Raw genomic sequence first — 27951 nt, 5'->3', positions numbered from 1 at the left:
TGTTCATTGTAAACTAAAATAAAGGAAGAAGAAATGAGTACATAATTATAACAAATAAATCATCATATATGACTATGTGACCATCAATAGTTGAAAAATACTTCATTTAAAAGTTAATTTTTCGTTTCTTCATTTTCTCACAGGCCTCAAAATAAGTAAGTGTGTCTATGTTCTTTGTCACATTAACGGGTAATTAAATAATAACAAATAGTCAAGTCTACAGGGTAATTAATTTAAGGCAACATAAATTTATATCTACATTGAATAACGTATCAAGTTTAGGGGTTTTTTCAATATTCTATTTTTTAAAAATGACTCCCTATCTTGTTTTATATATTAAGTAATTTGAAAGACCTTATTCGCTTTCTCTTACCGCTATTTGTGTGTATAAAAAGGTATTTGCAGAATATTTGGGAAGTCATCTTGCCTAAATTAGAAGTCCTTTCAAAATTAGAATTTTGTTATTTATAATTCTTGACAATTCTTCTTGTTTATTGAATATCATTTCATTATTTTGAGATTTTGATTACTTCCTTAAATTTTATTTCATCGTTTAAAGATTCTCTCTCTTCCACTCAAAATAAGTTTTTCGATCATTAACACTTTTTCAAATGGCATATTTCTTCTATTCAATATTTACAATTGTTAATTGTCATTAGTTTCTTTTGATTAGGAATTTATCTTCAACTTGCCCAATTTTCTGATTATTCAGTTGTGTAATTGACACTACAAGTCAGGAAACTAATACTATCAACAAGAAGTTTTATGTTGAATTTAAACACCGTGAGTTCTTATATAGATCTTATTGTCATGACAAAAACTTAAAAAATAAAAGAACAGCTAAAAGAACGAAAAATAGGAACTTATGTGATAAAATTAAATAATAGGAGCAAACTAGACGAAGAACCATTAGAATTAGATTCAACGTTCTAAACATATGATCAATATTTATCACTTTAGGATTTTTTTTATTATTTTATTTTATAATTCAATCACATCTTTTGAATATTATTGATATTATTTTCAAAAAGTTTCTTCTAACTGATACAGGGTACACGCGCAATGCGTACTGTAAAACTAGTTGATATAATATAGTGATTTTTTGGATTTAAAATGTTAATGACGGCGCCTATTATTGGGCCCAAGCGCGTCGGCGGTGCGTGGCGCCAACCGACTATGGCAAACAAAGGGAATAATAGGGGCATTTGCATCTATACCCGCTTTTTAGGTCACCTTTTAACTTATATTTGCTTTGCAAAAAAAAAAATGCAAGCGTACCCACTTTTCGCGTAACTTCAGACATACGGGCCTGGAGTAGCAAAAATTTATGTTTGAAGTTTGAACTTCAGAATGTTTTGCCTGGAGTGTAGCAAATTTTCATATGTTTTTGCCTGAAGTTTGGCCTGACTTGCAAAGGCAATCACGCAAGCTTCAATTCATAAGCAAGGTCAAACTTCAGTTCAATTGTGTATGTCTGAAGTTTGAACTTCAGAATTTTTTGCCTGAAATGTAACCTTATCAAAGCAAAACTTCAGATATTTTTGCCTGAAGTTTGGCCTGACTTGCAAAGGCAATCATGCGAACTTCAGGTCATAAGCAAGGGCAAACTTCAGTTCCATTATGTACTTTAGATATTTTTCTATGAACTTCAGTCATTTGATGTAAACTTCAGATATTTTGATATACACTTCATACATTTGGTTATGAACTTCAGATATTTGGCTAAGATTGTCAAACATATGGGGTATATACTTCAGATACTAAAGTATAAATTTAAGACATTTGTGTCTGAAGTTAGGCGCTGCTATTGGCGAACGCATAGGTCAGGAGGAAGAAGAGGAGACGTCTAAAGTTGTTAAAATTAGGGTATAGGTTAAATAATTTTAAAAATATGGGCATAGGTTAAATGAGTGCGACCAAATAGGACGCCCCGTGCAATTTTTACGGAATAATAAAACAAGGAGTAAAATAATTGGTCAAATAAAATACAATATACTCCCCTTGTTTTTTTGTATTCTACAGTGTCTTCTTCCTTTCTTCCTGGTGCGAATCGGGTCGAACCGAATCCGGAATTCCCAGCTCAATCATCTCTCCGATTCTGCCGTTGATTCTTGTCACTCGTTAGGTAATCGAAAAATCCGATTTTCTAATTCCAATTTTAGGGCTCATCCAACATACACTGCATTGAATTATCTTAATGTTTGTTTTGCCCTAATAAGTAAATAAAAAAAAGAACCAATAATATTTGCTACTCCTAATTTGTTTTGGAGTTAGCTTAAAAAATAGGAGCCGCCAAGTCTTCACTCCCAATACTCTTCCCTTCTTTCCATCGCTCTCTGATTTCCGGCCGCCGCCATTGTTCGCCACCATGCCAACCGTCAGCGTTGGAAGAGACCGTCTGTTCGAAGCCCTAGGCTGTACTTATAGTGAGTTTTCTCTTTCTCTCTCTCCCACTTTTGCCCTTTCGCACACTATCAAAATTGCGGCATCTAATTGACCTCGTTTTTTTATGTGAATTTTGCAGCCTATGAAGAATTCGACGAATTGTGCTTTAAGTTCGGTATTGAGCTCGAGGAGGCTGTAAGTACCACCAAATTCCGCTTATTATCATACTTGGTTGTTAGTTTCCTACTGAGTTTATGCATGTGTGAAAAAAAATGTAGACAACAGAAAAAGCAATGCAAAGAAAAGAGAAGCATCTGGAGGAGGAGGCGACTGAGGATGATGGAGAGATTATATACAAAATTGAAGTTCCAGCAAACAGGTGGTCCTTTGTGCTTTTCATAATTAGATTGCAGAATGAATTTTAGAAAATCTTGGGTTTTTGGTTTATGCTTTGAATATTTGGAAATAAGTATAACTGATTCTCTGTGGTGGCTTACTAGCATTTTGAGCTTAATTCTGTTTAGTGGCGTGGGATTGTTAGAAATTTTAATTATTTGTTATTTGAAGCATAACAGCTGTGCTGTTAATTCGGCACTGGCAGTGTAATATGTTTTCATTCAAATTGGTATTGCAGATATGATTTGCTTTGTCTTGAAGGGCTAGCTCAAGCTCTCCGAATATTTGGTGGGCTTGATCCGATCCCTACATATAAGGTGGCAAATGTTGGTAAAGAATCTATGCTTGAAATGCGTGTCGGAAAAGAGGTACGGCTTGATAAAGTTATGTTTTTGTTTAGTTTTTGGCGACCACTAAATGTGTGGTAAAGAAACTAAAATGATTATAAGGAATTTTCTTATTGCGTTAACAATTGTCCTTTCCTGTTTAGACATCCAAGATTCGCCCATATGTTGTGTGCGCTGTCTTAAGAGGTGTAACATTTGACGAGGCTAGGTACAATAGCTTCATTGATCTACAAGATAAGCTGCATCAGAACATTTGCAGGTATTACTAAACTATAAAGAGCAGTTTGAAATTCCTATTTACCTTTTCTTTTTCAACTGAAATTCCTGTTTACCTATTCTTTTCAGCTGAAATTCCTATTTACCTCTTTTAGTTGCTTTGGTTTCTGTTAGTCCTGCGTGATGTTAAATTTTTCTTGGTGACATCTTGAAGTAGTGGTCGGTTACTTGGGGGTGGAATTAATTCTTTTACTTTTTTATCTTTTTATTTCTCGGCTGTAAAAATACCGTTAAAATTTGTAGTTATGCCGTTAGCTCTCATAAGGAAATCAGTGAGTAGATAACTTGCACTGGTTTTCCTGACGTACCATGCGTGTATGATGCTTCTGTACATGGGTTGGATAACCTTCAGTTCTTTTCCCCCTTTAAAGGGAATTTTACTCGTAAAGAAATTATTTAGAAACCTTAGCTTGTTCAGTAAATGAGACTGGAAGTTTATAGATAAATTATGATATGAAAGCGTCACTCTAATTATGCACGTTAACTTATTTGTCGCAAAAAAATAAATGGGGTTATGTTCTCAAGGTCTTTTAGAGGTTATGAGGGATAAGAAATACAATATATTTCACCTCGATGAGAGCATGGGTCCTTTTCTGGGATATACATAAAGCATGTGTCTTCTCTTGTACTAACAATGCACCATTTATTTTATAACATTTTGGAGACCAATTTTACGTGCCAACATGACTCAGGATGTACCCATTAATGAAAACTTCTTGGTGGTAGAGAGGGGTACGTTTTGATACTGCCTTCTCTATGCTATATCAACGCACTACAATTAGAAGCTTTTATTGTTTGTTGAAGTAAGAAAGAGCTCACAGTTTTTCTGTTGTTGGTTAAACTGTAAACTAAGGAAGAGCTCACAGTTATACTAGCATCAGAGCAGTTATAATAGCACAAGACGTACTTAAAAAAAGGCCTCTGTCGCAGGCAAATAGTCTGGTATTTAGTGTAGAAAGTTATTGTATCACAAATCTTAGCGTCTGTTAAAGGTCGAAGGGTAAGGTGACATTCGAAATTTTTGCAAGTTTTGGTAAAACTTATCTTCAGATCTATTTGTAAAATATATAAAGATAGAAAGCAGGGAGTATCTTTTAATTCTTGAATTTTGGGGAAACTTGTGTATTGATGGATGCAATGGTTTACATGCTGAGGAGAATGTGTGCAAATAGTGTAAAAAGTAGCTGGATTCTATTTAATTGCTTAAAGAGGCATCCAGAGAACAGAAATTATTCTCTATTTCTTTCCTTTTCATTTCTTCTTTTGGGGTGGGGATGGGGATGGGGGCGGGGTTGTATTTTTTGTTTCACTTCCATTAGATGTAGAGGATCATTGACCTTAACTATCCCTTCATTTGTTTATCTCAACCGGTATACTGTATTTCCTACTAACCTCCAAGTTCTCATACTGACGTGATCTTTAGTAGAAGTGCCATGAATCGTGACTTTTGCTTTTTATTCCTTCTCCATTTGGGTATGAATAAAGATAGGATTTAGAAGCTCTATCACATACTGTATTATTATTTTGATTAAGATGGTGTTTGGGTCAAATTGCGCGCACATTGACTATTCCGTCGGTGCCGGCTATCTCCACTAGCACATGCACCGGATAACTCTACCTAAACAAAGTATAGGTAGATGAGTAAGAAATCAGCTAGTATTTTTTGTCTTTGCTGGGATTGAACCATGGTCTCCCATGTTTTAATCCACTTCATTGACCACTAGGCCACACCCTTGTGTGGTGGTGGTGGTGTTGCTGATGCTTTTTCTTCTTCTTCTTCTTATTATTATTATTATTATGATTATCATTATCATCATTATTATTATTATTATCATCATCATTATCATTATTATTATTATTATTATTATTATTATTATTATTATCATCATCATCAACATCATTGACTACCAGGCCACACCCTTATGGGTTGTCAATTTGAACTTTGGCCAACCCGTATGGGTTGTCAATATCGAACTTTTTCCCTGAGCAGTATCCATACAAAACTATTATGGATAATTCCTGAATTATATTGTGGGGAATCACCTCATTTATATCTATAAAAATCCTGCATATGTTTTCTCCTGCTCACGCTTAGGTCCTTGTTGTTTATTCTCTATTTTGCTTTTCCTAGGCGAAGAACCTTGGTTGCAATTGGTACCCATGACCTAGATACAATTGAAGGACCTTTCACATATGAGGTATACGCCAGTTGGTATACTTAATTCAAAGTTTTCCATGTATTACTAGCTCTAAATATAGAGTGACAGCCTGATTTTTCCTTGTAAATCTGATTTCGTGTACTGCGTTCTTTTCCTAAGTAGTTTCTGATTGGATACTGAAACCGTTTGCCTCTCTAATTTCAGGCTTTGCCTCCTTCGGAAATTAATTTTGTGCCATTAAAGCAGGTAAATGGTTTTATTTTGGCAGTTGGCCTAGGTTATGTTGGTGTTAATGCTGATATTGAAATTGGTTGTTTTTTCAGACCAGAAACTTCAGAGCTGATGAGCTGATGGAATTTTACAAAGTGAGTTGCAACTTAAGCTTTTATTGTTAGTCTGATTATTATTGTTTCTTGTTTAGGTGTTATGTTGAAGATTTACTGAAGTTAATTTTATGCTTTTAACAACATCTCTAACACATTGCTGCCCTGAATTTACAGTCGGATTTGAAGTTGAAGAAGTTTCTGCACATAATCGAGAATTCACCAGTGTACCCTGTTATATATGATTGTAAAAGGTATCCAGTTTACAAATGAGCCTTCTGGTCTGGAGCTATCTTACTGCATTTATTTACTTAGCTGCATGCCAGTTGACCTCTTTGCTTACAGTTCATGATAAGAGTTTATGGCTTGAAAATAGTAAGAGTAATTAACTTCTTTGTGGGTCTTGAGACTTCTTTACTCCAATAGTTATATAGTTTCTGGTGTACTCCCTCCGTTTCAATTTATGTGACGTAGTTTGACTCGGCACGGAGGTTAAGAAAAAAAGAAGACTATTTAAACTCGTGGTTTTAAAAGCTTAAAGGGTGAAAGCTTTTGTGGGACCTTCAATTTGTGTGGCTGTAAAAGTAATGTGCCATTTGAGCTGTCAGATTCTTCTCTCTTGTAATCTTTGCATCTTGTGAATGCTTTTAATGATATTTCACTTACTTCGTTAATTTTTTTTATTAGGAATGTGTCATTCTTTTTGGAACGGATTAATAAGGAAAGTGTGTCACATAAATTGAAACAGAGGGAGTACTACTCTATTTTGCTTGCACATTCTGAATGGGATAGCTATTGACAAACTGTTCAATAAAACTCGAGAATTATTAGGCACACTTTATGGAGCCTGTCAGCACTCATTTTTTAGTTGGATATATCCTAGGCAGATTATTTTGTCTGGGACAGCTATTAATAGCTGTTAGGAATCTCATAAAATCGATATGTTTACTTATCAAAGAAAGAAATACTTGAGATGCTTAGCTGTTATGAGAAGTGCTCAATACCTGAATGCATGCTAAGGAACCACTATCTTTCTGCAACTCATTAATCTCTCTCTCTCTCTCTGTGTGTGTGTGTGTGTGTTCTGCAGGACTGTTTTGTCTTTGCCCCCCATTATCAACGGCGCACATTCGGCCATTACATTGAAAACAAAGAATGTGTTTATAGAATGTACAGCCACAGATTTGACGAAGGCCAATGTTGTTTTGAACACAATGGTAGGAATAGAAGAAGCTGAGGGGCTCTTTTTCTTTTCCTCCTTCAGCTTGCTGGGTGTCTGAATAATTAAATATTATCCGCAGGTAACTATGTTTTCAGTGTACTGTGAGCGGAAGTTTGAAGTTGAACCAGTTAAAGTAACATATCCTGATGGAAAATCGTTTGTTTATCCTGATCTCTCAATCTACAATATGAATGTGCCTTTGTCCTACATCACTGGCATCATTGGAGTTAAATTGCCAGAGAATGAGGTATTATAGAGTTTTGCCTTCCATTTTTTCTTCTTATCTCATATACACAAGTTTCTGTCATTTTATCTTCTTATCTTCATGAGAATCATGACAATTATGATATTGGTCACAAATGTTCTGCAATTTCCGATATATAAGATGTTCAGAATTTAGCTGACAGAAACCTGTGTGCTATGGTGACTATACCATCTCCACATGGTTGCATAGACATTAGTGTGACGATGTCGTTATGCTTGAAACAGTAACTGGGGATTTTGATTGGTCTATAGTATAACTTTTTTTTTTTGATGAAGTAAGTAGTGTATTATTAACAAAAGCATCCAGTGGATGCACGTATTACAAAATAAAAGAAGATATCAACCTATGGGTGTTTAACGGGTGGGCCGAGCCGGGCCTCTATTTTTTGGACCCGTACGGGTCACGGTCCGGGCCGGTTCCGGGTTGGTTCTTAACGGGTTTAACGGGTTCGGGTTCATCCGGGTAAAAATTGAACCGTAAGGGTTACGGGCTGAGGGGGTCGGCCGGGCCGGGTTTAGTGTATTTTTAATTTTTTTTTGGAATTTTTTATAAATATTGTAAGTTATATTAATACAAAGTACTAACATAAAGAATACAAGGATGATGGGAAAAAATTGCACTTATTGCAATTTGCAACTGCTACTTTTATTTCATAATTCAAACTTACAAATCGAAAGGTTTACATTTTTAACAACAAGTAAATTCACCAAGGGTTTTAAATATATACCTCTAAAATGCAATATTTCACCTATATACATAGTGTAATTTTCGACGAACCACCCTCAGGACTATATAGCTTCGCCCATGCCCTTGTTTACATAGTTGACTGATCACATAATTGAATTGACAATATGAACAGATAAACAAAACACATAATACAAATAGGTAAAAAAAAATACCTTGGAAATCAACCAGGCTTTTTCCATGCGTTCAACAAAGTTAGATGAACTATCAACTGCTGATGCTCTTACCACAAAAGTTCTGGGTATTTGCTTTAGTCTAGGGTTTCCAGGGAAAATCAATTGTAATCCTCTTGGTGTTGCAAATCGATTAATAACATTTGATTTTGCAGTAATTATGGATCTACAAGAACATGTACAAGTACTGCTACTTGCCATTTTTTCCCTTTCTTTTTTTCCTGTTCAATTTCTTGCCCACAGAATTCGAATTTAAAAAAAAAAAACAAAAAAAAAGTAGCCGTTTAAACCGGGCCGGTTAACCCGGTAAGAGTTACTGTTCACTCTTCCGGGTTCAACCGGGTCGGTTACCCGTTTCAAAGAACTAAACCGGACCAACCCCCAACCCCCCTACCCAACCCAGCCCCCTCTTACCGGTCCGGGCCGGTTCCGGGTTCTACCGGTTTGGGCCGGTCCGGAACCGGGTCAACCCGGCCCGTTTAACACCCTTATATCAACCCCTAAGAAGAGAGCAACAAAAGATCTATCATAAGACTAGAGAGCTGATAAATTCCATAAATTGGTCAGAGTTATACATAGGGGAGAGTTTAACCCAACTAAAAAGAGTGACCAAACATCTAGCCTTGAGTAGGTATCTAGCAGTTGAGATGCCATCAAAGCATCTTTGATTCCTTTCTGTCGATAAGCACCAAAATATAGCAGCAGGAACCATAGACCAGATTTTCTTGATGGACTTCTCAACTTTCCATGAACTCCAACTCACAAAAACTTCCTTGACACTGCATGGCATTGTCCAACGCAAACCAAAAAGTGAAAGAAACATGGACCATATGTCTGTTGCAACTGGACAGTGAAGAAATAAATGGTTGATTGTTTCAGAGTTGCTTTGGCACATGTAGCATCTGCTAGCAAGCTGAAAACCCCTTCGGATGAGATTGTCATGGGTTAGGCATGCTCCATTTAGAGTTATCCAGCAAAAAGCACTGACCTTTGGAGGCATTTTTGTCCTCCAAATTAGTTTCCAGGGCCACTGATGAATCATTTCCTTCCTGGAGCTTAAGGTTTGATAACTAGCTCTGACCGAGTATGCACCACTCCTACTGCTGCCCCATCTGAGTTTGTCCCTACCTGGAGTAATGGTTGAACTATTGTGAAGGCTGCCAATAAGTGCCACCAAGTCATCAAACTCCCAGTCATTCAGATTTCTTCTTAAGCTTGGGTTCCATGAGTTAACCTCCCAATTCTGCACAACTGTAGAGTTTGGGTTAGTAGCAATAGAAAATAGTCTTGGATAAGCATCCATCAGTGTAGTATGTCCTAACCACTTATCTTTCCAGAATGAGATATGTTCCCCATTTCCCATCTGAAGGGTTGAATCAACAGTGAAGACATCCCACAGCTTCCTGATACCCTTCCATAGCCCACATCCATAGTTAGATCTAACAGTATTGGTACACCAGTGATTTTGACAGCCATACTTAGCTTGAACAACCTCTTTCCAGAGACCAACTCCTTCCTGATTATACCTCCAATGCCATTTCATTAGCATGCTCTTGCTATACTTAGCTCTTGGTCTATAGTTTAACTTATGCCTTATAGGAAAATAGGACATCCCTAAAATGCATCATATACAATGATAATTGATTTTTTTTGAGTACTTCCATGTTTGTCTTGAAGCACCGAGTGTCTACTCCCTTCCATCAGATTGATGGAAGTTAAGGTACCACTCATTGTACTAGGACATCTTTCTATTAGCTGCCACTAGATGTGATTTTTTGAAAATTTTTGTAGCTTGGCTTATTTAGAAGGGAATTGTGAATAACTATATGTACATTTGGATGAAACTGATTTGAAGTTGATTCATTCACAGACAAATTTTGCTTGGCATCAGTGTTTGATTTAAAGAATATATAGTTTTGGAGAACCACTAATATGCTTTAACAATCAAATTGTTTAGTATTGGGGTGAAATAGGTCCAAATAGAAGGATGGATATAGGGGATTCATATAGCCAATCCAACTAGTTTTGGGTTGAGGCGTTCTCCCCTTAGGATCGACTACAACAAGCTCGCGACAGGAGGAACTGCGTATAAGTTGACACGAGTTCAACTCCTCTTGCTAATATTTAAACATTTTCTTGCTCGTCCTTAATGGAATTGAGATTTCTACAATTTGATTGTCTTCTAAAAATTGAGTCAGATAATAACCAGAATATATGGATTTACCTTTTTTTACTAGTCAATGTACATGTGAACATTGGAGTCATCAATCTATGAGCTTGTCCTCCCCAAAGTTCGGAATAAACAAATCTAAATGCTGCCTGAAATATTTTGGTAGTTGTATAGGTTAGGGGGGGAGGATTAGGGTGGAGAGTAATGGTTGGATTCATGTTTGGTGTCAAGGTAGGAGCACTCCAAAAGTTTATATGGGCTCCAAAACTTTATGATACCGGAAGATGATGCCAAAAACAACTCGGAAACTATCCGAGTTACTCTCAAATCCCTACTGATAGCTACAAAAACTTCACTGTTTTCGAAAGGCGTAAGAATGCCATTAAAGCTAGACTCAGGAGAAAAATTCATCAACCTGAAAAGATGCAAAACGTAGCATTTTAGTTTCTAAAAGAAGAGAAGAAATGAAAAGAAGAGACGGGGGGTTTGAATTTTGGAGAAGAAGACAAAATTTTATCAGGAAGAAAAGACGTGAATGCCCCTGGGTTAGTGATGCGGGCTGGAAAGGCAGTATGGGCCGGTCCTTTTTTAATTATCATAGGCCGGGCAAGTTTTCAGCAAGTATATGCCCAGGCCTCCACACGTGGGCCCAAATTATTTCAAGCTGCGTCTGATAAGGCTCCTAAGCGTATGGGAACTATCGCTCCTTCATCACACAATGATATTTCTTCTCCGAGCTCTAGTGTCCTACGCCCCTCTTCGATGGCCGTTGCTTCAGGGGCAGCACCGGCTAAAGCTGGTGGTGTTATTCCACGACCTCCCGCCTCGGATGGACCCATCTCCATCGCCCCCTCTTCTTCTCCTATGCTTAGTTGTGCTGAGGCTACACTTCAAGCTCCTTCTGGGAGATTGTTGCGCATGCCCCAATTGATGTTAGTGCCGGACCAGCAATTCCAGTTAATATGCCGCCAAGGGTTCCATGCTCTCTTCCTTCCCGCTGCACTGCTGGCGTTTCTGGACATTCCTATAGCAGCGGGGTGTTAATCTCAGAGGTTAGTGCCTCTCCAGGAAATGGTGAGATCCTTCCGGCACCTAAAGTTCCTGTTGCTAGCAATGCTATGGTCTTATATTCCTTCGGTTGGAGCAAGGAAAATGTACATATAGAAGACGCCTGTCCAATTTTGTCACGGATTGGAGGAGGGATATGTCCTTCTGGATGGAGGATAAACTATTAAACTTCGGGAAGTATTTAGGTGTTTCTTTTGAAGGGAAGGAAGATAGGGTGTTAGAACTGTTGAGGGAGATTGAGCAACAGTCTTTTTAAGCAAAATAATTTAGGGGATGTAGTGGTGTACCAGAAGGGGCCGGGTGTGTGACAGGGAGGAAGGGAGCTCGGCTAGGGAAGGTGGGGAAAAGGGGGATATTGTTACTTATGGAAGTTAAGATTCTTTCATGGAATGTGAGGGGGATAATGACCCAAACAAAAGGGCCATCATCAAAGTGGGAGTTAGAGAGTGGGGTGCCAACCTAGTTTGTTTTCAGGAGACCAAAATGGAAGTTTTGTCGGATGCGATTATGAGGAGTGTCTGGGGAGGTAGTAGTTGGGTAAAATATGACTGGCTCCGAGCAGCGGGAAGTGCCGGGGGCATCCTTCTTATGTGGGATGATAGAAGCTTGGAGGTAAAGGAGACTAAGAAGGTAGTATTTTCTTTAGCAGCTCTTGTCAAAGATAGAGTGAGTGGGGTGGAGTGGGGATTTGAGGGAGTGTATGGACCGGTAGGAGAAGGGTCTAAGGTGTCTTTCTGGGAGGAACTGGCCAAATGTTATGGGGGAATGGGACATTCCATGGGTTCTAGGGGGTGACTTTAACACTATTAGATTCCCGAAGGAGAGATTAGGGTGTAGCCTGATTTCGAGGGCCATGGAGGAGTTTTCTGACTGCATCAATGATCACTTTCTCATTGACCTTCCTCTGTCAGGGGAAAGGTTTACTTGGGCCAGGGCGAAGGATTCCAACTCAAGGTCTAGACTTGATAGATTTCTGATATCGTCCTCCTGTGATGAGCTGGTGCCGAATGTGCTGTAGATTCCTTTATCTAGGCTGGCTTCGGATCATTTGCCTATCTTGCTAGATGGATGCAGAGGGAGGGGGTGCGTGCTCCTTTCCGATTCGAGAACATGTGGTTGGAAGTGCTCGGATTTGGTGACAAAGTGAAAGAATGGTGGACAAGCTACGGGGTATCAGGGACCTTCATTCCGTCTTTCGAAGAAACTTAAATTGCTCAAGCGAGATATTATTAGGTGGAATAAGGAGGTTTTTGGGAGGGTAGAGGTTAAAATGAGGGAGCTTATGCATGAATTGGGGGAATTAGAGAGAGGGGAAGGGGCGAGGGAGTTAGATGGATCTGAGAAAGCGAGACCGGGGGAGGTTAAGAGGGAAATAGTCGAGTTAGCAATAGCTCAGGAGACTAGTTGGCGGCAAAAATCGAAGGCGCTCTGGTTAAAGGAGGGGGATTCGAATACCAAGTTTTTCCATAGGGTTGCGGTTGCGGTTGCAAATCGAAGGAGAAACTTCATAGAGTCCTTTAGTTGTGGATGGGGTGAGGATTGAGGGAAGGGAGGAGGTAAAAGGGGCGATAGATGGGTTTTATGAGAACTTATACAAAAAGGAAGTTAGTTGGAGGCCTACTTTGGGTGAAATAGAGTTCAACTACATAGGGGAGGGAGACAGTGGGTGGCTAGAGAGGGCTTTCGAGGAGGAGGAGGTGCACGAGGCTGTGTCGAGTTGTGCTGGTGATAAGGCCCCTGGGCCTGATGGTTTCTCCTTGGCCTTCTTCCAGCTCTGTTGGGACAACATTAAGGGGGAGTTGATGGAAGCCATTGAATACTTCCACGTGAATGGTGTTTTCGAGAGAAGTATCAATGCTTCTTTTATTACCATTGTGCCTAAGAAAGAAGGTGCATCTTGTATTAGAGACTCGTGGGGAGCATTTACAAGATTATTTCTAAAGTGCTATCCAATACACTCAAGAAGGTTCTTGACGTGTCTGTTTCGTCCTCCCAGAATTCGTTTGTGGAAGGTAGGCAAATTCTAGACGCTGCATTGGTGGCAAATGAACTTGTAGACTCCAGAAGGAAAAATAGAGAACCCGGCTTACTATGCAAGTTGGACCTTGAGAAGGCTTTCAACCATGTCAATTAGGAGTTCCTGGATTTCATTATGATGCGGATGGGGTTTGGGGTAAGATGGAGGGGATGGATCAAGTTCTACACTTCCTCAGTCAGATTCTCTGTCCTGGTTAATGGTAGCCCGTGTGGTTTCTTTGGCAGTTCCAGGGGTCTCAGGCAAGGTGACCCCTATCCCCCATGCTATTCATTCTAGTGATGGATGCTTTGAGTAAAATGATGGATCGTGCGGCTGTCGGAGGCTTCTTAAGAGGATTCTCAGCTCCAATTGGGGCGCCCAGTGCCCGAAGAGTCTCTCATTTGCTTTTTGCAGATGACACTCGGGTTTTCTGTGATGCCGATATGGGTCAGTTGACCTACCTGAAGCAGGTCCTGCAGTGGTTTCAGATAGTATCAGGACTCAAAATCAACCTCGACAAGTGAGGTTTTCCCGGTGGGTGAGGTTGCTAACATCGATGCTTTGTCTTATGTTCTCAAATGTAAGGTGAGCTCTCTTCCCACTACTTACCTGGGTCTCCCATTGGGCGCTTCACATAAGGATACTACGGTTTGGAATCCAGTGATCGAAAGAGTTGAAAAAAGATTCACAGGCTGGCAGAAACGGTACTTGTCAAAAGGCGATAAGTGTTTATTAAAAGCACCTTATCGAGTATGCCCACCTATTACTTGTCCCTGTTGCAAGCTCCTGTGAGCATCACAGAAAAATTGGAGCGGATCCAAAGGAATTTTCTTTGGGATGCGGCGGATGGAACTAGAAAGTTTCATCTAGTGAGTTGGCAGATGAAACTTGAGTAAAACATCTTAGGGTATTCAACAGAGCTTTGTTGGGGAAGTGGCTATGGAGATTCGGGGTAGAAGAGCATGCTCTATGGAGGGAGGTCATAGTAGAAAAGTACGATTCCACGGGGGAGGGGGTTGGAGGACCAAGGCGATCACAGCACCTTTCGGGTGTGGCATGTGGAGGAGCATCATGAAGAATTGGGAAGCCTTCAATGGCAACATCACTTACAGGGTGGGAGATGGAAGGAGAATCGGCTTTTGAAATCATAGGTGGTGTGGAGAGGATACTCTGAGGGTCTCTTTCCCCACGTCTTCAGAGTTCCAAACCAGGAGGAAATGATGATTCAACAGATTCGCAAGGAGCAGAAGGGGGTAGTAGGGGACCTCTCATTTAGAAGGAACATGCAAGATTGGGAGATTGCGGAGCTCCAAGATTTGTTGGCACTACTATATGGGCAAGACAGGCCCCAGCCATCTTGTGATTCTTGGAGATGGGGGTTGCGTGGCGATGGTTTGTTCACCGTAAAGTCCTTTTACTAGAGTATGTTAGTGAGAGATGAGGTTACTTTTCCATACTCCTCGATCTGGATTCCTAAGGCGCCCACAAAGGTGTGCTTTTTTGCATGGCTAGCGGCGGGGAGAGTGATCTTGACTGCTGAAAATATGCGAAAGAGAGGAATTACACTTGTTAGTTGGTGCTACATGCGTAAAAGCTCAGGGGAAGAAGTTGATCATCTTTAGTTGCAATGCCTTGTGTCCTCGGGTTTGTGGAGGGCAATCCTGAATCTTTTTGGTGTTCATTGGGTGATGCCAAGCACTGTAAATGAAATGTTATATAGCTGGGCCGGTTTCCGTAGAAGAAGAAGGCAAAAGGCGTGGAAGTTCGCCCCGTTAGCTCTCATGTGAATAGTTTGGGGGGAGAGAAATAGGAGAGCTTTGAGGGGATTGAGTCTCCTTTTTCACATCTTAAGAATAGTATTTTATCTTTGATCGCTTTTGGTGCACTCATATAGCCCCTATTTGTATAGAAGATTGGCCGTCATTTGTAGAGAATCATGTTCTGATATAAATTCTATACTTTTTGGTATACTTCTTGTATATGGTAGTTTTCTCCCTTTTGATTAATACAATTTACCTTATAAAAAAAAGTATATATTATACATGAAAGAATAAAGTATATATGTGAATGATCAAATTGGAATGGTTATTTGTTTGTCGAGGACAAAATAATGGAATTGTCTAAACCTACCAAGAAACCAACAAGCATACCTATATTTTACAAGTTGCATAAATTACATTATATTTCATCTATATAGGACACAAAATGAACACTTGCATGAACTTATGTTCTAATCACTTAATCTTTTATTTGTAATTATTATCTCTTTTATTTTACTTTGTTCTTTTACAATATATGGTTTTACTGTTACTAAAATACAAACTACATCTGAAAAGTATGAGATTAAAATGAGTAAACATTTACAAATATAATTCTTACATTCCTATATAAATTAATTACCAAAGATAGTGCCGTCACATAAATTTCTGCAAAGTAAATGTAGATCATCGTATGGTGACTTGTTTGTTGATGTCAAGATGATTGGATATAATCTAAAAAACATACGAAGATGAGACAATCAAAGTTTAAATAGATAAATATGACTTTTTACTTATTTTTATTTTATGAGGTACAAACTGTAGTGAAGCGTATCTTAACTAATAATTTTTTATAGACGATATACTTGGCATATGTTCATTTCCTCTATTTTGATTGCTCTATCATGACCCAGACTCTTTGTTGACATTGATATCCTTTTGAAAGTGCAACGTAAAATTAGCCATGTGAGAAAACATATTGTGCTAGATAAGTTAGAAATTGTTTGACCATATATTTATTTGTCATCATTGCAAAATATAAACGTACAATAAATTATTTTTTAATGAATTTAAACGATATCCTTCATTTTTTTTGGGGGGTGGGAAGGGGTGGTGAGAGATGTAGACCTTTGAATTTTTAGGATAAAAGTATGCTTGGTAGCAGATTGACCCGGTATAATTTTTGCATGTTTGACATTGGCCGGTTTAACATCTTTCTTTTTTTTAGAAGTTCACCACCTTTTCGGCAAAATTCCCCATGATAAAGTAACATTTATATTGATTACATCGATATTTTAAGATTACAAATTGCATAAATTTCATTAACTTATCCTAGTGGGTCAATGATAATTTTTTATTAAAATTTGTTTGATTTTAACTTACCTTTCATTTGTAACTATTATCTCTATTATCTTGCTTCATTCTTGTCCAATAAGTGGTTTCGCTGTTACTAACATGCAAACTGCATGACAGACACGTTATATTATATTACTTTGCTAGTATTGCTATCATTAAACAAATAATGACAGATTATAAAGTTTCTCCATTTTCTTCGAGGAATATAAAAAGGAGAAAAAAGTCAATGAAATCCTACCTTGCAAGAAGGTTCCATATCAAAAAGAGATATGAACCAAAATCATGGACTATTTTATTCTAAATTAGAGTAACCTCTCATTTTAGGCTTTCTGTTATTTTCTTATTTTGTATTTTAATTGATATGCCTGCACAAAAATTAAATGTTCGCCGTTAGACTTCAAGGTTGTAAAGAGTAGCCAGCTTCACTAATATGAAGGATAATATCTTTTTAAATAAATTTAGTGTCTTATTTAAAATTTGATGTTTTATTTTAATTCTTGGTATAAGTTGGGTATTTAGGTTATTTAAAAGGGTATTTAAGTATTTCAACTTTTTAGTTAAGAGCTTCCCACTTTTATAATGATATAGATATAGATTATCCTATGGGTATGAAATAGAAGATTGAATTTTTTCGTTAGACTCTAAACAGCCAAACAACATTTCAGGTGGCTAATTTGTTGCATAAAATGCAATTGCGTGCAGTGGAATCTGTCTCAGAAAATGCAGAAGTCAAGTTTGTCGTATCGGTACCTCCCACAAGAAGTGATGTCCTTCATCCTTGTGATGTAGCAGAGGTATTTGCTTTGATGCATTACTGCTTAGAGTTACTATCCCACCATTGCTTTGCTGTCGTTCTTATATGGCTTCAACCTCTGTATTCTTTTCAAAAGGATGTTGCAATTGCTTATGGTTACAATGAGATCCCGAAGAGAAGACCTGCATCATTGAAGCCTTTACCTCTCAGTCAATTTAGTGATCTAATTCGGTCGGAGGTAATGTGTTTATACACCTCTGTGTTTGAGAGTTCATATTGTAGACACAGACTTCAAGCTGTCATGGATATTTATTAATTTTGCAGAAGGTAGCATCATTCTATTGTGTTTCTGTATAGTCTCTGTTACATGTGATATTTCATAAAATTATTTCTTCTCTTGATATTGCCTCTTACTTGAATGTGGTAATATATTTTTGGGACTTTTAGAGTTCGTTAAACAAACTTTCCCTTTATCAAGTTCTAGCCGGGAAGGGGTGGGGAGGGAGTTTCAAAGTCTCAATTTTAGTTCCAATGTTTTTTCTATTCTAGCTGGATTATTGCCCCTTCCTGTGCTGCCTTCTTCGTTTATTTTCTTTTGATCAGGTACTTCCCTCTTCATTTGTTCTTTTCGCAATTTGTTCTTCAATTAATTGCAGTCCTTTCATTTACATTTCTTCATGGTATGATGTTGTAGATAATGTTATTGGTGTTATGCTTTTTGTTTAAGCATTTCAAGATATAAATTTTGGTTTCCAGTACAAACTCTGTGCTGATGATTTGATTAATATATTGGATATGTTACCTTCCTCAAAAAAATCCTTGTTGGTGTTATCTGATTAAACTATATGAATAGTTCTTTAAATGCAGCTTCTTACTTAAGTGTTCTGTGCCAGTCACATAATTTCTCTAAAAAACACTAGTTTTTTTTTTTGCCTCATGAAGTTGTCCTGTGTGTATGTATTCGATTGCATCCTTGATTCACAAGTTATTGATGATAACTTGCTTTTCATCTAACTTAATGTCTTTTCAATTTTAGATTGCAATGGCTGGTTATACGGAGGTCCTAACATGGATCTTGTGTTCCAAGAAAGAAATTTCTTCTATGTTGAACAGTGAAGAGGATAAGTCTGCTGTAATCATTGCTGATTCGCGTACATCTGAATTTGAGGTGAGTCTGCTCTGTCCCGAAAAGAGTTTAAGTTGTCAATCGGCTCTATGGCCCCCTGCCAGAAACCCCTTATGGCTTGGTTTAATCAGTTAAATTAGGAAGAAGAAGATTTAGCATTTTCACTTAGGATATTCTTCTTGATTTAAAAAGAGTATTTTATTTCGAATCTTGTGCATGTGCAGTGGGATAAACACAAGATTTATTGGAAAGAGGCTGATTAAAACACACAAGTTTATGTCAGTTGTTCTATGCGGTGTCTTGGTGGGCTAAGATAGCCTTCCCTCCCTCCAAATTGTGATTTAGCTTTCGCGTAATTTTTTTGTTTTTTTATGAAGCAGTATTATAAATGGCATTAAGTAGATGCATAATAACGGAAGTACAAAAGTGAGAGTTTGTTAGCTCTGTTACAATGAGGATTGAGGCCTATGCTAAGGATAAAGAGCTAAAAAAGTCCAAAAGTTTGGCATGATAGTATAAAGGGGACAAACTTTCCCAGCTACATAAATCTTAAAGACAACTAGCCTTAAGGTCGTGGTTTGGAGTTGATATTCCATCAAAACATCTTCTATTCCTCTCATTCCAAACACATCAAAAATACCAGCAGGAATCACTTTCCAGACTTGTTTGATGGATTTATCAACTTTCCAAGAGATCCAACTGATGTAGGCATCCTTGAGACTGTTAGGCATGACCCATCTTACCAAAACTGTGATAAACATGTTCCAAATATCAGCAGCTACGGTTCGCTGATTTATTGGAAGCTCTTGGTGCTGCATTGCACGTATACTCTGCTTTTCCCCTCAAAAGGCCCACATTAGCACTACAAAAGCTTTTTATAAGTTTACAGGTCTAGTGATCTCAAAAGATCCACTATAATCACGTGCCATTTACATGAACTGACCGCTTAAAAGATATAAAGTTGTAAGGGAATTATCCTTTTGTAGCCTTGAATAAAGTCGTAAGCCTCTCTACCCCCACAAGGTAGGGGTAAGGTGTACACATTACTCTCCCCAGACCCCACACCGTGGGAATATACTGGGTATGTTGTTGGTGTTTGTTGTCTTGGATAAAGTTGTAAGACAATTATACTTCAAACTATGCATCAGATGTGCCACTCCCTCGTATGTATTATTCCTTCCTTCCCATATTTGTCACATAATGCTTAAAAGGGTTGTGCCTGGGAAGTTGAAACATCCTAACTACCTTTGGGACTGGGCATCCTCCCCAACTAACGAGGCATTGGCTATTTTTTTTCAGCGTCTTCTGTACTATCCCAAAAATGAAAGAAACATGTTCCACAGCTCCCACGTCAACTCTCAATGTTCATAGTTTCTGGGACCTATCCGGCATCTATAGCACTGCATTTTCCCTCTTTCTTGGAGATGGTCTTGCATGAGCATTGCCACACACGTGGCTTCCCCTGTTAAAAAAGAGAGAAAAAAACACGGGACAACAAACATGAGTGATTTTAGTGAACCCTTTGTATTTCAAATTGCACTCCATGGAAGGCTTTCAAAAATGAGTAAGGGATAGGGAGAGTGAGGCTCTTGAGTGATTTTACCTCGAAGAGTCAACAAAGCAAAAGGACATCACTGTCTATATTTCAATCTCATTTTAACATCATGAACCACTGAGCCTTACTCCCATGTTCTTGTAGAGGATGTTGTAGAGTTGACTGTGTACTTTTCATGCTTTTCTCTCCTTCCTTGATCACCTGATGAGGGTGTACGGTATAGTCTTGATGATAGATGTTTTTCCGCTTCCCATCCAGTATCCGTATCTCATGAATTTGAAGTCCCAACATTACCCCTTGATGTCTTGACTTGTGACTTAATCTCATACAAAGTCCAAGGTATGTTGGGAGGAGGGAGTAGATCCAATGCCATAACCTGACATTCTTGGGAGCTCTAAATATCATTAACCCATAGAGACAGATCTTTGCCAAGATTAATGTGCATTGCTTGTAGGACCTCTCTGAATCTGAAGTGTTCTCCTGCCTTACCAAAAATTGATGGAATCCACTGAATGCATGTGTAGAAGTGTATTATAGGATAGCCAGATTAGTCCGAACTGGAAAACCTCTTAGCCAATAATTTTCCACAACTTCCATCAACTTTTTGCTTAGCACCCATAACCAGTGTTAAAAATAGCGTGAAGCGAGGAAAGCGAGAAGCGAAGTGCCCGCTTTTTTGAAGTGAAGCGGAGTTTTTTTAAAAAAAAATTAAAATAAATACGGCATAGACAACACATGTAATTGTGAGCAAATGTTCAATACTTGAATTAAAAAACTAAAGAGTAGCATCAATTAAAGCACAAAATAAGCATCATATTCTTCTACAAGATTGTCAAGAGTAGCATCAATTAAAGCACGAAATGAGCATCCTATTCTTCTACAAGATTGTCAAATTCTTGTATTCCACTATCATTATTATATTGCTCGTCATCTTCTTCAACTTCATCTTCTTCATCAATTACAGAAGAAGTAGCTGCCTCTTTTCCGTTGCTCTGTGAACTTGAAGTTGAGGTACTCGCCCTCAACCTCAAACCATAAATCCTCTCCCCAATTCCACGCGCCTCCGCAGCATCACCCCAAGTGATACCAGAAGTATCATCAAATACTTCTTCATCTGCATGATCTTCCGGGACTCCAGTTAGCCATTCATTAGCATCATCGATGTTGTTCAAACTAATTGGATCAATTACATTGCGAGCGTTGTAACGGCGCCTCAATGTTCTATTGTACTTAATGAAGACTAGATCATTGAGACGCTTCAAGGTTAGTTTGTTCCTCTTTTTGGTATGAATCTGCAAATAATAAGTAATTAGTAAGATTTGGACAATTGAGATATAATTTAATTATCTCAATATACTAAATCTTTCTTATTAGTTTTTACATGCAAACACGCTCCAATTCCTTTCACACCCGGATGAGCTACATGTTAGACTTAGAACCTTGATCGCAAACTTTTGTAAATCTGGAGTGGAATGACCAAATTGCTTCCACCATTCAACTGTAGAAGTAGAAAATTTTTTCAAAACATAATATTAATAAAGAAATAACTTATTAACTATAAAACAGCATATAAGCACTCACTCACCTGGTGACTTTGTCGTTCTTTGTCTAATGGCCATGTTTTTTCCAAAAAGGTTTTCAGCATTCCTATAAATACTAAATTGCTCTGTGGTTTTATCTTGCACGGATTCTTCAGGTATCAACTTCTCAATGCATTCATAGTACCCACTCCACAAAGGTTCATCTCCTAGAATCCTCTCTTCATTGGCATAAAACAGTTCCGGGTTCAAAACAAGTCCAGCTGCATGCAAAGGGCTATGAAGCTTACTATCCCACCTTTTATCTATGATCTCAAAGACTCTTTTGTATTTTCTTTGGTCTCTAAAAGAGTCTTGAATAGCCTCCTTTGCCCTATCAATTGCTTCGTACAAGTAGCCCATTGGTGGCCTTTGCTCCCCATCCACCAAACGAAGCACTTTAACTAAAGGACCACCAATCTTCAATGCATGAACCACATTGTTCCAGAATAAAGTAGAAAGTATAATATCTGCAGATTCTCTCCCTCGAGCTTCCCTTCCATAGGCACTGCTAGTGTACTCATCTGAAACAAACAACTTCTTCAAATTGCCTTTTTGCTCATACATCCTAGCCAAAGTCAAGAAAGCTGTAGCAAATCTTGTCTTTGCAGGTTTCACCAAGCTTCTTTGTTTAGTGAAGGCCTTTGAACAATATAGGAATGCACCCTAACTGCCTGATTAAAGACAGTACTGAAGGGTCTTTCCTTGAAAATATCACCAAAGATCAAATTAACAGAATGTGCTGCACACGGAGTCCAATAGATATGCGGGTACGCAGCAGACATCAAATCACCAGCTTTACCATTTTCACTGGCGTTATCCGTGACAACTTGAACAACATTTTCTGCTCCAATAGAGTCTACTCTTGAACAAGGAGTACATTTTGGTTGAATCAGTCGAAGAGTCGCTTGCATCAACGGACTCCAGAAACAGGCTTCCCCTAGGAGAATTCACCAAGATATTGATGATCATTTTTCCATTTTTCGCAGTCCACTTATCCATCATAATAGAACAACCAAACTTGTCCCATTCTACTTTGTGCTCCTCAACGATTTTGTTCACCTCTGCCACCTCTTTTTGTAGATATGGCCCACTAACTTCATAATAAGTTGGAGGCTTCATTCCTGGGCCATGTTGGCCTACGGCCTCAATAAAAGCAGCAAAAGTGTCAGTATAATTAACACAATTAAAAGGAAGACCTGCATCATACATCCATCGGGCAAAAAAGGTTACTGCACGGTCCCTCAAAATCGCTTTTGCATCAACTTGAGGATTACCACTTTTTCCTCCCTTATCTCCAGATTTTTGCGGGAAGTAACAATCCATAGGACCTTTGGTCTTGCCAGTAGATCCACAACTAGAAGACATTGGTGGAAGCATCCTTCCCCGCTTTTGTGATTTTGGTGGAAGCGACGAAGCATCATCACCTTCTTCTGTTTCATCATCGTCATCAAGATTATAAAGTCCTTGTTCATGAATCATTCGAGTCTTTAACTCTTTCTTTTTTTGAAGGTATGCTTTCAATTCTTCCTTCACATGACCGGAACTTTAGGACAAGATGCGACATTTGGATCACCACCGATTAGATGCGCTTTTTGACGATAGATTCCTCCATTTGTAATCTTATCACAAAAAAGACATGTAATGGCCATCTTGTTGGTCTGGCTAGCTCTTGCCGAGTAAGCCCAAGCCGGGTCTTTCCTATCTTCTTTTGGCGCTATTAAAATATCAACTACATAACACATAAGAAAGGCAATAAGAACTAAGAATAAAAAATATATAATTTGGCAGAAATTTGGGCAGAATTCTGGGCAGATTTTGGGCAGAAACGGGGCAGAAAATCTGGGCAAATTTTCTGGAAAAAATTCGCCAGCATTTCGGCGCTTTTTGGACGTTTAGAAAGAAAAAGAAAAAGAAAAAGAAGAAGAAGATTAGAAGAAGAAGAAGAATGAATGAAAATAAAAACATACCTGTTGAAACTTGAAATCTGTTGTTGACTTGTAATGTTGAAGAAGAAGAAGAAAAACCCTAGTTTGTTGTCATGTTGAAGAAGAAGAAGAAAGACTTGTTGGTTTTTTGAGGAAGAAAGGGCTGCTTCAAAACCCTAGTTCACGTTGCTGCTGATGAACGACAAAAACAGAACTGTATGACAAAAACAGAACTGTATTTTGGGTCTTTTAATTAAAAAAGACACGGTTGGGCTTTTATTTCAAGAAGCGACCGCTTCTTCCGCTTCTGTCGCTTCGCCCGCTTCACGCTTTTAGGGTAGTAGCGATCGCTTTTGAACACCTGCGTCGCTTTTGTTACTGGAAGCGCTTGACCCTACGCTTCGCTTCGCTTCTCGCTTAAAGCGAGAAAGCGAGCGCTTTTTTGAACACTGCCCATAACTAGGATGGATAAGAACGGATTCTCCTTTCTGATGTCTAGCTTACACAATAATTCTTTATTGCCGTCCTTCAATCTGAAATCTATGCATCAATTTGCTTGATTTGCGTATATCATCTGTCTGCCATCCAAAAACAAATTTTGTCCATCCAGTACAATATGCCTATGATTTCTTTCAACCTGAAAATACAGCTTATGCATGTTCTTATATATGCCGACAATTAAGCTGATAAGCCAGATAAATTTTTCCGACAGTGCAACCATACTCTTCTTACTGTATAAAATGGCCCTTTAAGCTTTTCTAGGTTAATCCTAATTTGCCAGATCCTAGATGTTCTCATTACAGGCCAAAGAACACCAAGTAGAATGTCAATCTATTGAATATCCTACTGATCCACAGAATGCTGTTGCCTCAAATGGCTTCAAGCCCAGGTGGCACTTTTTCATCACCTACTGCCACATGAAACACGATGCACATGCAGATATGTGCAATTTCTAAGTGGCATGTCATGTAGAAGAAAGAATCATGATAAGGTTTTCATGAAACCCAAAATAAGAAGTTTGTATTTGAAATCTTTCATTTATGCTCTTTGCTTCTTTTAGGAAATTGTTGCATGTCAAAATTAGATATTTTGAATTCAAACTTAAACATGTCTCTTCCCTAGCAAAGGGAGAGAGGACGCTGCGGAGGTAGTTAACGTAGATGAGGAGAAAGTCATTTTGTTTTATCCCCTTGGTCCAGTCTAGTGAAAAAGATTGTTTACTACTTAAAGGAGATTCTGCTTTGTGTAATTATTCTGTTGTTCTTGATTTAGATTTAGTTCAATGCAAGCTACACACTTTTTAAAAACAATTGTACAAAGTCGCAGGTTTCTTCTATATTTGCATAATTATGTACCAAATGCTGGTAACTGAAACAGCTCTTGCTTTGCAGGTTGTGCGGACTAATCTCATGCCTGGATTATTGAGAACCGTTGGACATAACAAGGACCATCCAAAGCCTATGAAGGTAAATGAATATAACTAACTTCTGCATGGTTTCCCGCCATTACCCGGCCACTGGCATTATTGCTTCAACGTGTGAAGTATGCTCAGGATTGCAATTAATGAAGTTTCAAGTAAATAGTAGTATGCACCAAGTCGTCTAATAGAATTGAATATTTTCTGGCTATCCTTGTGAGTTATCCGGTTGAATCTTTTCGAGAAGGAAGTAGTATAGAAGTTTAATTATGTGCGAGATGTTTTATATAACAACCAGTGAAGGGATTTTCTGCTTAATTAAAAGTAACACTTGTTAGTTAGTTCTCCTTTGCTATCTCCAAGTAATAAGTTGTGTGTCCATCTTGTTACTGTCATGCATATCTCCTTTGCCATTTCTTTTGAGAGTGGCTTCTGCATGATAGATTCCAATGTTTTTATCTCATTTTGGTTCAGATTTTTGAAGTTGGTGACGTAGTCCTGTTAGATGGCACAAAGGATGTTGGTGCAGTAAACCGTCGCCACCTTGCTGCTCTGTATTGCGGCGCTAACTCAGGATTTGAGGTACAGATGTACCACATTTGTCTGGAAATACACTGGGTTCGTTATTGTTGTTGTATATCGGTAGTTTATCTGTTCTGCAAAATCTTCTTGGCGATCGCTGTGGATGTGAACGTGCTATTTGAAATGCATAGAGACTTTATGTAGCATCTGTTGCACATTACAAGCTCCAGTTGTTTAAATATGAATTGTTTTGGGTGAATATATTACTTGTAAAGGAAGCTCAGTTTTAGGTCTATACTCTTTTTTTTCAGGGAGATTTGGTTGCCAGTGAAAATTTAAATGGAAAGGCTGGCGGGCATATGAAAATAGTTCTCTTGCCTCAGTCGCGAATGTTATTTCATAATGGAGAGCTGGACCTAATTATGAATTCACCTTTGCCATCCAGTCCCTGCAGATTCTCTTTTCGTCTTCCTCTCAGAGTGACCCATTTCCATTTGCTCCCTCTGTTGCAATTAGATTGACCTACTTCCTTTTATGATCTTCCCTAATTGGCCTCTCTTTAAAGGGCAAAATTTTCTCCCTACATATTATTTCAAATTGGATGTGACATCTTTCAGTTGAGTTCTCCACTTTTACATTAGGAACGATTGTTTAAACACTTATTTACCAAAGTTAATATAATAATCAATTCAAACATTTTGCTCTTAAATCTTGTGCTAGTTAGAATAGGTTGCTATATTGGATTTGAGGGAGTATCTTCTTTGTCATGGATCATTGCAAGTAAAGAACTACTTGTATGCACAGAGAGTTCTGGAAAAGTCCATCATTAGCTTAGGTGGGAGAGAATATTTTGTAATCCTACTTCGACATCAGTTGTGTTGTGATGATTTCTGCAAATTCTAAACTTCTTAGCCAGGACCAAATTTGGAAGGTTCTTGAATAAAATATATTTCGCCATTTTGCTTATAGGTGAAGTTCTACTCTAAAAATATCTTGAGTGGAACTTCCTTAAATATAAGAAGTTCTGTCTTCCAAGCAATGGTTTGATTGCTTCATTCTGTTATCGGAGTCATATGTATAATTATAATAGTCCTGTAGGTTGTGCACTAGCTTCTAGACACTCAAAGGCTTGACTGGTGACATTTTTTCCAGCTAATACATGGTCTAGTCGACAGAATCATGGAAGCAACTGGAACTTCTTTTGTATCACCTGGGGACTGTGAAGGCTACTACATAGAAAGATCAGAGGTACTGTTTGCATTTTTCCAATTCTCTCTCTTTCATTTCATTATGAGTATTGCTGTCTGTGCTTATTTCTGTCTTATTGTGTCATAGGAGCCTGCATTTCTTCAGGGAAGACAAGCTAAAATTGTTTACAAAGGAAATCGAATTGGAACATTCGGAATTGTGCACCCTAAGGTATTTCTATTAGTGTTTAAGTTATATACGCCGTCAACGCAAAGAATTTTTTATTATCAGGTCACTTAAAGAATATCTACAGGTAAGCCTCCTTAAAATGTGGGATTTGTTAAGACAGAATACCTACTACTCTTCTTGGGCTATAGGCAATTGGTTTCTGCTTATATTCATTTGGGTGCTTGGTTCAGCCACTTCTCACTCACTCTTAAAATTTAAGATGTACTGTTGCCTTGGTATTACAGATCATTACAGTGACCATCTCAAATATTTGTCTTTGGAGAGTCAAAGCTGACACTAAATTCAGGAAAAAGAATTCTGAGCATGCCATAACAGCCTTAAATTCGCCTAATATTTTCATCTCTAGACAGTATAACTTTATACAGTTGACAAGGATGGAGGCCACCCCTGTTAACCTGAAAAAGAAAACTTACCAGTGTCATGAACTGCTTAGTTTTGGATATTTTTCACCTTTTGCAGTTTGAACCACTACTTGTCTATACTTTTAACAAATGGAGTAGCAGATTAAGACACTTTTAGATGGTTCCAAAAGAATTGTGTACTGATTCATAATAGAGCATGTCTTTCGAACAATTAAAAATAACAGGCAAAGGTTCCCGGTTTTGCATTGAATTTAGACCTTATGGCATGCATGGGCTGTTTTCAAGTGCAAATTGTCATTCCCGATCAGGAGTTTTATGTTTTGGCTATTTGGTTTCAGGTCCTCAAGGAATTTGATATCCCAGATCCATGCTCCTTTGTGGAGCTTGACATGCAGAGTTTCTTGTAATGTGGTGACAATTTTAACAGATGTCTCTCTGTGTTGATTGATACACATACATTTTTGGTTCGATTATTTTATGACAGGAAACCCTCCTCTCTCAAGCATCATGTTTGATATCATTGAGATAATCATTGGTTGTTAGCCTGGTTAATTATCTTCCTTTGAGCAACATAACTTTTGTTATAAGAAGTTGTTCTCTTGTGTTCCCCTTGTA

General features: G+C 38.2%; 1 protein-coding gene across 3 annotated transcripts; it reads left to right on the top strand.

Moving 5' to 3' along the window:
* The first annotated feature begins 2016 nt into the window (after window positions 1-2016).
* On the top strand, window positions 2017-27951 carry LOC109239206 (phenylalanine--tRNA ligase beta subunit, cytoplasmic). 3 transcript variants are annotated; one of them, XM_019405729.1, is made up of 20 exons: window positions 2031-2125; window positions 2275-2426; window positions 2525-2580; window positions 2664-2764; window positions 3020-3149; window positions 3272-3387; window positions 5536-5602; window positions 5768-5809; window positions 5887-5928; window positions 6064-6140; window positions 6977-7103; window positions 7188-7355; window positions 17324-17452; window positions 17549-17650; window positions 18449-18580; window positions 24990-25064; window positions 25490-25597; window positions 26690-26785; window positions 26873-26956; window positions 27675-27951. In XM_019405729.1, the coding sequence occupies exons 2-20, from the start codon at window positions 2369-2371 to the stop codon at window positions 27741-27743; spliced, it is 1779 nt and encodes a 592-aa protein (XP_019261274.1). In that variant the 5' UTR covers window positions 2031-2125; window positions 2275-2368; the 3' UTR covers window positions 27744-27951. The 3 variants fall into 3 exon arrangements, with proteins under 3 accessions (XP_019261273.1, XP_019261275.1, XP_019261274.1); XM_019405728.1 differs by having other exon boundaries at window positions 2017-2426; XM_019405730.1 differs by lacking the exons at window positions 26690-26785; window positions 26873-26956; window positions 27675-27951 and adding an exon at window positions 25849-26672 and having other exon boundaries at window positions 2017-2426.

The sequence above is a fragment of the Nicotiana attenuata genome, unplaced genomic scaffold (assembly GCF_001879085.1).
Source record: "Nicotiana attenuata strain UT unplaced genomic scaffold, NIATTr2, whole genome shotgun sequence".
Taxonomy (NCBI): Eukaryota; Viridiplantae; Streptophyta; class Magnoliopsida; order Solanales; family Solanaceae; genus Nicotiana; species Nicotiana attenuata.
The sequence above is the reverse complement of the archived record's forward strand: the minus strand, read 5'-3'. Positions and strand labels throughout refer to the sequence as shown.